At 43.3% G+C, this 12,202-nt stretch overlaps 1 protein-coding gene across 1 annotated transcript in view; it reads left to right on the forward strand.

Moving 5' to 3' along the window:
- LOC120548495 (arginyl-tRNA--protein transferase 1) overlaps positions 1-12,202 on the forward strand; it is a 58,549-nt gene that overhangs the window by 35,510 nt on the left and 10,837 nt on the right. The window contains exon 10 of the mRNA XM_039784772.1: positions 2,254-2,453. Coding sequence (XP_039640706.1) covers positions 2,254-2,453 — 200 coding nt within the window. The remainder of the gene's footprint in view (positions 1-2,253; positions 2,454-12,202) is intronic.

Genomic DNA, 12,202 nt, shown 5'->3' on the forward strand with positions numbered 1-12,202 from the left:
GTGTGTATTTTGGTCCTCCTATGTACACCAGTATGTGTATAAAGGTGTGATTCAGCAATAGAAACAGGAGAGGGGGATGTTGGGAAATGTCTTGCAGGAGTGTAGCTCCTTCTGCCACGGGCCCAGAGGACAGAAGGAGGAGGAGGAGAAGTAAAGAGGCACATAATGAGGTGCCTAAGGCGCTGTGTCTAGGAAACACAGCTGGTGTCCAACCTCCATCACTTTCTTATGGGGATGTCCTGATCATGTTGTTACCCCTGATCTTCATCCAAGTTCTTAAATATTCAGTAATTGCTGATACTGCACCCAATCAAAATTCTAAATAAGTATTCAGTTTTTTTTGTACACAATAAAGTGGCAGAATGCACATATAGGCATATGGCCTACAGCAACATGCTAGAGGTGTGTTACCTGCAAAATATAGCAAATGCAAAGCAACACAAAGAGGCTATGTAAACATAGCTGGCTCGAGGCTGCATGCTCTCATATCATTAATTCAAACTGCAGGCTACTGTTTGTTTAACATGTGTGCTGTTCAGTTCATTTAGCGTGAACTTGCTCCCAACTTTGTATGGTTCCAATTTTTAAGGGGCTGCAATGGAGCATTGATGTGCCAGAGCAAACAAAGGGAATGGATCAGGCTGTTGTTACATAGACAATACTGATCATTAAAAAAGGCCGGGATAGGCCCAATTCTCAATCCTGCAGACCAGCTTGGGACATCCCTAGTTTTTAATTTATTTACAGTACATACATATGCTGTCTTATTTCAGATTAATGTCCGGAGTTCAAATAAGCCTCTGTGTGCTTCCCATTACTAGTGGCACACTGTTAATATCTGGCTAATCAACACTGTGCTTGTAGCGTTTGGTAATGAAATGTTTCCGCACGCATGCGAGGCTGCAGTAAGCACCTTGTGTTATGCACAATTATGGTATGTGTGTGTGTGTGTGTGTGTGTGTGTGTGTGTGTGTGTGTCTACATCAGTATGAGGGAAGCTGTGCAGGAGCTTGATAGGACTTGATAATTGGCTTGTGCTGGAGTGTCAGATGGCTGAAGAGGGGATAATGGCGGACTCAAGCTGCTGCCATGGGGGTGGGGGTGTGAAGGCCTCAAGTGAAGGGGTGCAAGACTTTTTGTGAATGGGCCCCTCGCCTCTTTTGACCCCCCTCCCCCAATTCAGGCCTTTTGTGAGAAGGGGATGGGAACCCAGGAACCTGGCAGCAAGCGGGTGACCTTCTAGCACCTTGCTCTAGCTGCCTCTCTTCTCCCTCCCTTTCTCTTTCTTGACCCTCCTCTTTTATATTCTTCTCCTGCTCTCTCTCTCTCTCTCTCTCTCTCTCTCTCTCTCTCTCTCTCTCTCTCTCTCTCTCTCTCTCTCTCTCCCCTCCCTGGATTGGCCTGCTTTGTCCCATGTCTTATTTTTCAGTGCATCTATTTTATTTTAAGGCCTCTTTCTCTCTCTGTTAAGTATTGTAAGAAAGGGATTTCTCCCCCTTCATTTGAGTGGGTGAAACACAGAGGGTGGAAGGAAGAGTGAAACAAAAAGAGAGAAGAAAGAGGAGCTGGAATTTAGTTATGGAATAGTGAAGGGAACAGCGGAGGGAAAGAGGAAAATAGGCTTTTAGAAAAAGGATGCAATTAGGGAAGAAACTATTGAGGGACATAAAGCAGGCACGACATTTACTGTATTTGAAGAAGCCATATAAATCTTCCAAGTTCTAAATCTTTATTTTACACGCTCTCTTTTTTTTTTTTTTTTTTACCACCTTCTTTTCTGCTGGAGGGCTCAATGCCGATAAAGAGAAGGCAGTTGTTTTTGTGTAATGAAATGAGACCAAGAAAAGCTGTCTTTTTGAGTGTGGGTGTTTACTTCCTCAGCTTAGGCACTGCTCTAGTCAGAGCTGCTAGTACCAATTTTATTTCTTAATGCCCTCATTTATATGCTGTTGATATACTAACTTGTAAGAAAAACACATTTTAAGTTAGCTGGTGTACACTCAGACACTACTGTTTAGGCATTGTAATATGAATTAATATATTCTAAATTGCTCTTTGTCAACAAACAAACATACATCTAAAATAATGAAATCACCAGTAAAATATGTACGGTAATGCAATTATCTTACACCCAGTTCACTGTGTAAATTGCAAACATGATTATGTACTGTGTACACTGCAATGCAGCATCTCCAACCAGGATCAGCTGAAAAAGAGAAAGTGGTGCAGGAGTGAGCCATTATTGTGAAGAAGCAACCACACCAACTGCATGCATATGTGTGTTTTCTGAAAGCCTGAGCCTTTTTTTCCAGTGCCTCTCTGAAAAGGTGTGTCTGTTTGTTTCCTGCCACAGGGAGATCGCTTTCACCAGGCAGCTGCAGAAACAGTCCCCCAAGCTGTCCTACTACTACCTGGGCTTTTATATTCACTCCTGTCCCAAGATGCGGTATAAGGTATGCATTGTCTCACATTTACATGTACAACATGTCTCTCATGTTTTTCACTTTTTATATAAACCACATCTATACATGCTAAAAAAGATAAATTGATTTGTATCACACATTCTCGTTTCCTAAGCGTTTTTACATGTTTTTAGTATTAAATTTAATAGATAAATTTTTTTGGCCACAGCGAGAGAACTGCTGCAACACTACATAATCCCCCTTTTTATATAACTTGATGGCAACACTACTGAATTTGTGTTTGTCTTCTGTCTTAAAATTCAAGTTTCTGTTAACTGTGAATGATAACCAGTTTAATGGCTGTACAGCATTAAGCTCAATGATGGTGTATTCCCATGCTTTGTTTATAATATTTCACATAAAGTGTGAGTTGTTGCCCCGCTCCCCAAAATGCCACGCTAATATATGACACATTTTGATGTGCAAGCCCATTTCGTGTGAGAAAAATGTTTTCCACTCTGTGTTTTAATGTTTCACACTGAGCCTCGCTTCCACATTATCTCTCTGTTCATGAGAGATGGTCAAGATATCTGTCCTTCACTGTTATCATGTGTGGAAGACAGACGGCCAAGCAGTAAAGTTCAACTGTTTTATGGGCACATCAGGAGGATGAGTCAGTTTCAATGTATTGATCCCTCTCCCACACTATTTACATATATCTCTCTCCGTCTATCCGCCTCCACTCTGAACTGGTCCTGCTCTCTCAGTCCAGTGACCAAAGTGGTTTGTTTCTCTGATTACTTTTGCATCATGTAGGTTTCTATCTTCCTGAGAGACATTAAATGTCCCAACTGCCTGCTACTTTTGTTATTATAGGTGCAAAGGCCTACCTATGTGCTTTCCTCTCTCATTTCCACATGAACACTGGCACCTGCTCTAAATTTTCATGAGTATGGAATGTTGCTGTCCATAAGTCTATCCAGCTTAGTGATACAGATCGAGTATACTTTTTTTTAGAAGGAAAGGGTTGATTAAATGGTGCAAGAGGGGTTTACCTTTAAAGATCAACTTTTTGTAACAGTCCAAAGGTAGATCAGGGAGCCTTTGTCGCTATCAAGATAACCTAAACATGCAAATGCATTATACTGTATACTCAAATTCACATGGAAAAGTGATTAAACCTCAACAGCTGATTCATACGCAGTAAACCTCAAGTTAGGAGTGGAAAAACAAGGAGAAATGTAAGTAAAGAGAGCATGAGAGAAAAAAGGGATAGAGGGGAGGCACAGGCAAGGAAGAGAGGACAAGGCTGCTGAAGACATTAAAGGTTGAGATGAAGTTCACACTGGTGACGGCAACTGTAATTCGGCAGCAAGAAGTGCGTTGAACACGTGGATATACAGTATATGGATCATTTTACTGCAGTTGATGTACTTTTACACAAAATGCACAATGTATATGCACATGCACACAGGAGCCACCGCACACAAACACGCTCACATTCACACCAAACACTATTTAAAGATCTATAGCTTCAGGAGGATGGTGAAAGAAAGCAGCCTTTCCAAGTCCATTAGTTTGGCCAAGATTTCCCATTCATCCCCTCTTTCTCTCATCCATCCTCTATTTCTCTGTCATTTCATTCAGATTTTCCCAGAGCTTGTTCTTGTCCATGGGAGGCTGATGTCTTGTTGGGGATTATGGCAAAGTGCCACATCTTTTTATCCATTTACATCTTCTTTTGGGGGGTTGCATAGTGCTTTGCCCATTTTCTCAGTTTGGGAGTCTGTGTGTGGAATGTATGTGAGTGTGTTTTCTCTGTTTATGTGTCTGTGTGTTGAATCTTGATCACGCTGTTTGTCTGAGAACGCTGTTACCACAGCACCTAACCCCCCTCTGCGCTGGTATTTACCACCCCCTCCTCCCCCCAACCCGCCATATCTGTTCTTGTGTGTTTTGCCATTGCAGTGTCTTGTTCACAGCTTCCCCACTTCTTTCTATTTTACCCTCAGGAAAGAACACAGAAAAAGGGTGAGAAGGTTGCCCGGTTCCCACCTTTGGGCTCTCACACTCCCACAGAAGCACACCCGTGCTCAAACGCACTCTCTCCACATGCACAGTGTCTCGCTCCATTGTCTGATTTGCATATGAGCCCAAGTAGATCATTAATGCACAGCCATACTGTGGAATTGTTCAAGGCGCTAAGATGGGGAGCCCCTAAACTCCGCTGTTATTGTGTTGGAGGTTTTCTGGTTTCTGGATCTCAGTCCTGCTGCTTGCCTCTTTTAAAGACCAAAACACCAGCACTTGAACCCTGCTGGACACCACTCAAACCCCTTGAACACCACTCCCCCTCTCCATGTTACCCACCTACCCCCTCCCCTTTCCCCTTGCCACCTCTTCAGGAAACTCCCTCTACCCATCGCTTTCTGAGAACATGTACACACAAATGTGAATACATTTAAAAATAAATTTCTGCCCCTCATTTGAGCCTTCTGTGCATGCTAAGGTGGGGCTTTTCACACCCAAACTCTGAGCTTTTTCCAAATATAAGCAGATTATCAAATCAGTGCATTATACTTGTGTGGACAATCACTGAAAACTCTTACGTGCGCAAGCTGCTAATGTGTCTACATTAACGCGTTTAGCTTGCACGGCAGCTGGATTCTGTCATTATCACGGGATCATGCAAAAATCACGGGATCACATATCATACGCAAGTAATGCGTTTGTGTCCGGACAGCAGCGGACCGAACCAATCTGCGTCCATTATGTAGCTACAGGCAGCTACGAGCGTTGTTTAGGTGTCCGTTCAAAACAACAGTGACGGACGTGATGGACAGATGGTTCATTCAATCACCTGCCTTGTCAGGGCCTTCTCAGATGGTTCTGTGTAATAAACCATTTGGTGCTTCAGGTTATTAATAGGGTGGAGTGAACTGAATTTCATTGTTAGGTTAGATTGCCTTTCTCAACCCATGCTGAGTGGAATACTGAAAACATATTATTTACCATTCAAAACCAGTTTCCTCTCTGGAATTTCAAACAATTGTTCATACAGTACTCTCATTCCCTCAGGAGCAATAAAAGTGCATTGTTTATGTAACTGATACCAGCAGGATTGTGAAAGGCTTTTTATGGTGACTCTATATAGTGTTCATAGACATACTGGAGCGTTTTCAAAACTAGTAGTAAACTAACACTTTCTTAAGCCTCTACCTGAGCTGTTCTTTTGTGTGCCCTGTCCCCTCGTATCCTCCTGCTGCATGCGTGTTAGGGATTTGGCTGTGTAAGGCTACAGTCTTAAGAGTGGACTGGCTCTTATCTGTGTTTCCATTTTAGAGCATTCTTGAGTTCGGAGTCTTTTCTGCCAGGTCACATCCCTGCATGCCCAGGGGAACAGCTCCGTGTGTGATGGGGTTTAAAACTTCTAAGCAGTGCCAAAGCCTGGACATGGTCCTGCAGTGCAGCCTTAAAGGGTCCTAGAAGACTTAGAGTCCAGCCAGGAACAGGAGGCTGCCTGGCCAGTGTCAGACCCTCTCCTTTGTCTTCAAAGCTGGGACGGAGAGTCCCACAGAGCCTTGCTGGTTTGGCTGGTGGGTTCGGGGTTAGACGTGACATCCTGCCCCTGGCTCCTGTCCTTTGGCCCTCCCTTAGACCTCCCTTAGCCCTCACTGGCCCTCTGATGTTGAGCTTCGGAGAGCAGAAGGTGAAGCTGTTGGAGGCTAAATGAGACCAAAGGTCTTGGCCCTTCTGCCATTCTTCCTTTTTTTTTTTCCTCCACATTGCCTCTCATGCGAAGTTAAAATCATCTGAATTAACCGCTCTTGCATGCTTGGACTGATTGTGGTCAAACGACAATGGAAACTGGTGACAATAGTACACACACATTTCATGGGGCTTCCCTAACAAAATGCAAATTTTCTAAAATTCTGGCGCCATCGAGACATTTTGCAATAGACCTATACATCTAGACGCAGCTACGTTTTTTTACAAGTACAATGAGATTAATAGCTAAAATAGCAATGAAGTGACAGTAAAGTTACAACCTAAACAGTAAACCCTATCCGGCATTATACATCTTATATTACCTGAGGTTCAACTCTTGACATGATCTGCCTTAGCATGTTTATTTACACTTTTTTCTCACCATGTTTTATTCCTTTGTCCTCCAGTAACAACCACCATCCAGCTTCAGCAGCTCGCAAAATGTGTTCAGCGTTTCATTTGCTTTCATTTGATACACTTCCACTTTTTGATTTTGGGCCGAACAAGGAGTAAAAGATCCATGCCACGTTGTAGTGATTTTCCATTTCTTTGCCGAGGTGTGTGTATATGTGTGAGCACTTGTCCGTGTCGGTTATTTTGAAGTCCTGAATAAGCAGACTTTGATAATAACAAACGAGGCGCTCACCCACTTGGCTTTACCAATCTGCAGTACCTGGTTTTAGCAGATCAAGCACTTTTCAAGTGTGGCATACATGTACATACACACAAGACAGAATATGCACACAGACAGAATACCCAGTCGTACCCAGTCAGCGAGGGAGTGAGAGAGTTACATGAAGTGGCTCTTACTCTTGTTATTATTGTTCCCAGTGAAAGAATGTCTTGTTCTGAGCCCAGGAAACCATTAAATTTTCCACAGAGGGGAAGAAAGAAGGAGTGAGCAAAATAAGTGAAAGGAGGACGAAGAGTACAGATGGAGAGAAAAAAGGAGTGACAAAATGTGTGCCAAATGAGAAAAGGAAGCAAGATGAAAAGGATTATTCGTTTTCTCGGTGGTACTTCACTGACTTTTAAAGAGCCCTTTTTTTTTCGCAGCAGCTGCACCTCCGTTCCCTTTCAAACCAACTCCTCCTTGCCCACAAACAACAAACACACTGTCAGAGAGCCGGTCAGTTCTCTAGCAACAGCCAGCAGTTTACCGCATGGCTTTTAAATTCACTGGACCTGAAATGAATCCATCCAGGTGTCAGCCAATGTGTGGAAGAGTGTGCTACGGCCGATAAAAGAATTTGATGTTGGTTTCAGTCAGTTGCTGCTATGGTAAAGTTTGCCCTTAATCAGTGTGTGCCTGCAGGCTTTTCTGTCACCTGCTGCATGAGCCTAGTTCTCATGATATTAATTAGACATGACAAATTGCCTCCCAGCTCAGGCATGTACATCGGGCCTCATTTTCTCAGGACATACGAATACATACACAAGTTGAATAGCGATCAATACTAAAGGTCTCCTACTTTCACTGATTTAATTTCAGTTAAATCAAATCAATCCTGATAGCTGGCCCGAAAAGAGAAAAACTATACTCATCAACTAGCGGTGTATATCAATGTAATGAATCTCTCCCTCAAGAAGTCTCCTCTCCAGGTACGCAGTTGCAGGTTGTGACATGCTAAAAGCCTCCAAGCCACCACTATCAGGACCCTGCATGCATGTTTTTTTCTTACTCAAGGGGCTCATTCAGACAGTATGTTATGTGTACGTGTGTGACCTCACATTCTGCGTGTCACTTGTTGTACATCTGGGCAGATTAAGAGTGACAGTGAGTGAGTTTGAGGCATCTAGAGGCCCCCCATTCCTGCACACTATGCTACAGTACACAGTTTAAAATATATATATATGTATGTATGTATATGTGTTTGATTTGTTCATGAGGACACTCTTTCTTTCCCCTTTTCTCTCGGCACAAACGTTACAACCCTTTGATAGATTTTCATGAGTTGTATTGAAAATGTTTTACGGTTAACTGCAGTGTTTGTGTGGAACTGTGGGTTTACGCTTCACAAGGCCCTACAGGTCCAGGCACAGTATAGCCACCCCCTTTTTCTCTTTCTGTCCATCTTTTTTTTTTGCTTCAGTTCTTCTTTCAGCAACTGTTCAGGAAACCAGCCACCATGCTGGTTGGGATGAAAGATTGATAGAGAGAGAGAGAGAAGAGATCAGACTGAACAAACTTTCAACAAATGTTATTCAGAGTTATGGCATCACATTTTGTTCATTTAGTCTAATGTTATTACTGGGCTAGCAGGCAGAAGTGGTGAGGATCCTGTTTCTCCAATTGCCGTCTTAAGATGCACTAAGACGTCATGGCTTAAATAGAGGTGGTATAAGTTTACTGTGGTGTGTGCTCTGTTCCATTTTGAAAGTGATGGCCTCATGTATTTACCGTAATAATTCTTTTTTTTCTTTATACTTTCTTTTCCTTAGATGAAACAATATTCAGTAGGTTTTTCAAAGGTATTATTTTGCCAGCAGCATTACCGTCCAACAATCCTCATGTTAGAAAACCTGTGCCCATCAAAATAACATCAAACCCAACCAGGCACATTTTCACTCTCTCTGAAATTTATAAGCTAAAGCATACCGCTTTTGCTGGCTTCCAGCTCCCCTCCCCCTGTCTTAAATTGGAGCCTTTCTGACAAAAACAGTTCTGTTTGATTTAGTTTCGACAGGAGACCACCAACAGTGCACCTCTTAGCAGAAACGTTTGTTTAAAGTTTTTGATAATTTCTCTTCTCTTTTATACTTCATCTTTTTTCTTTTCATTATGGCCTGCCACGGTTGTGTTTTTAACAAATCATTAACAGGCTGCAGCAAAGTCTGGGGGCAGCCGCTGCCTGGCACCCCCCAGGAGGAGCGCTGACAGGGCGATGGTCCGAGGGAGCGGAGTTCAAGAGGTCGGGTCAGACGATTCAGTCTTACTGTGTGTGGAAGGGTAGGAGTGAGGGAAAGGTGTGATGGTCACAAGGGTGAAAATGAGAGTTTGGAGATGGTGTCATGCTGAGCAGATCCAGAGCCCTCTTTCTGCCAGCCTGAGGTGTTTGCCTTGCCATTAACTTCAGCACTATTTATTTTCAAATGCTCTGCAGCTGCGCCACTTTGTCTGAAACGCCTAGTTTCTTTTTGGCAAGGGAATGCATTCAGATCTTTGATAAGCACTACTGGACAGAATAAGCTGGTCTCATAAATGCAGTTAGACACTTATTCAAAATGTGGGTGGAAGGCCTCGGGTTTAGTCTTGCAGTTAGAAGTTTGAGGTGGGGTTTTAAGACCGAGATTAGGGGCTGCGGCTTTAACTGCAAGTCGGTAAGCTGTGGTCTGTGTCAGACAGGCGTAACAGCTCGCCTGCCTATAAAGACCAGAGGAGATAAAGAGATAAAAGTGCCCAGTCGGTGAGCTGATGCCCATAAAAGCGCTGCCATTGGTTCTCAGGGCTCCGTCGAAATGCGATCCTGTAAAAATATTTTCTCCTCATTAACCTGTCATCCGTGGAGCCGTGACGCATAGCCCGGCGAGGGAGTGCTGGGACAGATTGGGGTGGGTGGAGGGGATTGTATGAGTTGTCTAGGGGCCCAAGGGGGAGACTTAACAGAACTGGGTGCTTTATTTGAAGGCCAAACCTGTGATAATGTGTTGAGTAGGGTGAAAAGGCCTTGGTGGGCCCGGAGTGTTTAAACCGCAGCAGTTAGGATAAATCTGCCCCAACGCAGAGCCCAGACATGTTCAGGGGCACACACACACACACACACACACACACACACACACACACACACACACACATAGAACTAAACACACACACACACACACACACACACACACACACAAAAGTATGTACATTTTGTCACAGACTGTGGTGAAAGTACGTCTCTGTGGTCTATTCTGAGACATGGCTTGTTTGGACATGTCTTTCATTGGCGCTGTCCCTCTGTCCAGCCTGCTTTGGTTCTGGTGTTATTTGTCTAGCTGCATGTGTGTTTGTGTGAGCTGCGCTGTTTACGTGTGTCCATCAGCAGCTCCAGGCCCCCTGGCCATGCCCCCTTGTCTGGGCAGAATGTATGCATTTCAACAGTCTTAGGACGATAGGGGGGGTGTATTGTGAGAGCTGTATGTTTTGAGAGAGAGAGTACGGATGTATGGATCAGGGCCTCTGTTTATTGTTTTTTGACGAAGGTTGGCTGAATGTGACCCTGGGTCAGAGTGCTGGCCCGGGCCAGCCTAGGTTAGCACTGCTCGGCTCTGGGTCACACTAGACTCCTTTGTATACCCTCCGAGTTCAGGCTTGTCCTGGGTGACAAGCAGCTGAATAACGTACTGCCAGGAGTACACAAATGTGACACGGTGGAGACCGTATTTGTCTGTTAGGGTCAAATGTCCTTGTTCTGCTTAAAGTGCTTGACAAATGCTTAATCCTGACTAAATATCCCATTCACTATTGTGTTCAACCTCCTGTATTACGAAACAGGCTCCTGTTTGTATTGCATGTTATTTTTTGAATATCTTTTGCCAGAAGCAAACAGAGCAAGGTCTAACATTAGTGACCTCATCTATTCTGCGACCAGCCTTACATCACACTCTTGGAGCCGCTCTGTCTCATACTGAAGTAGGTGTTCAGTTGACCTGCAGATTACTCTATAACTTAATGCTCTTTCCTGCAGAGATTCATGCTGCACCAATACTGTTAACAAGAATAGACTCATTGAGACTGCATTCAGACATTGGGCACAGTCCCTGACTCGTGCACACAACACACACACACACACACACACACACACACACACACACACACACACACACACACACACACACACGTTACTGTAAAGGGACACCTCAGCTAGGTGTAGGGTGGGTGAAAACCCAACTGGCAATGTGAGCAGGAAATCAGCAGCAGATGTGGGTGTAAAGTAATGCACATGGAGGCAGGGAAACCCTCTTACTCGGACACCAAGTCCACCTCCTATCTTCTGGTCTTTCCTCCACCAAGCCTGAAAGAGGATCACTTTGAACCATAAAACTGCTGTGCAACTACGAAGCAGTGAATGACCTCATCCTCAAAAAGTCTCCCTCTAATGCAAGATGTGGTAGTGTCTGAGATCTCCCCCATACCAACATATTGCTGCATTTTATGATATCAGGAGTAATATTTAAAGACAGTATAAAAGTAATAGAAAGCAGGGGAAAACACAAAAGGAACATAAAAAACAAAGGGTAAGAATAATGATGTATAGGACATCAGGGTAGGTCTATGAATTTTAATTAGTGATTTGATTCTGCAGGCTTTGGCTGCATACATTTTCTATTTTCTCAATTTAATGATCGATCGCTTGGTCTATGTAATGTCAGAATATCGTAAAAAAATGCTTAACAGAATTTCCAAGTAGACTTCTTAAATTTTTTTTTTTTTGCTTTTTTTCGACCAATTTTCCACATCCCAAACTTATTGAATTTACAATGGTTTAAAACCGAATAGCAGCAAATCCTCACAATTGAGAAGCTGAAACCAGATACATATTTAGAATTAAATGACAGGAATTGTTATGCCAGAGCCAAAAGCATGGCTGCATTAATCCATGAATTTGTTCCTCAGTTCTTCCTCCGTTTGCTCCACACAAACCCACTTTATTGTTGCCATAAGGATAAAACACATCACTTTCTATCCAGAGGATGTGTTCTAATACATATTGGCCTGACACAGGTTTTTACTGCAGCACAATATTAAACTATTTAACTGGTAATAAGCTGAGTTGATGTGAATTGGTGGGACATGTGAATGACACTTGACTTGGTCTCTTGCTTGATGAAAGCTGTCTCAACTTTAAACATACTGAACTCATACTCAGGCAAGGAGATAGGAAAAACAAATCAGAATGCAAAAGCGGTGTAGGTTTTCACAAGGATTCCTTGGCTGCAGCGAGGCACTCGATTTATGCGTCTGATTAATTGGTTTTCATATAAATCACAGGTACGGGCCTGGGGCATCGCTCCCTATCTTGAGGTGTGTGAGAAAACAAGACCGACAT

The sequence above is a fragment of the Perca fluviatilis genome, chromosome 19 (assembly GCF_010015445.1).
Source record: "Perca fluviatilis chromosome 19, GENO_Pfluv_1.0, whole genome shotgun sequence".
Lineage (NCBI taxonomy): Eukaryota > Metazoa > Chordata > Actinopteri > Perciformes > Percidae > Perca > Perca fluviatilis.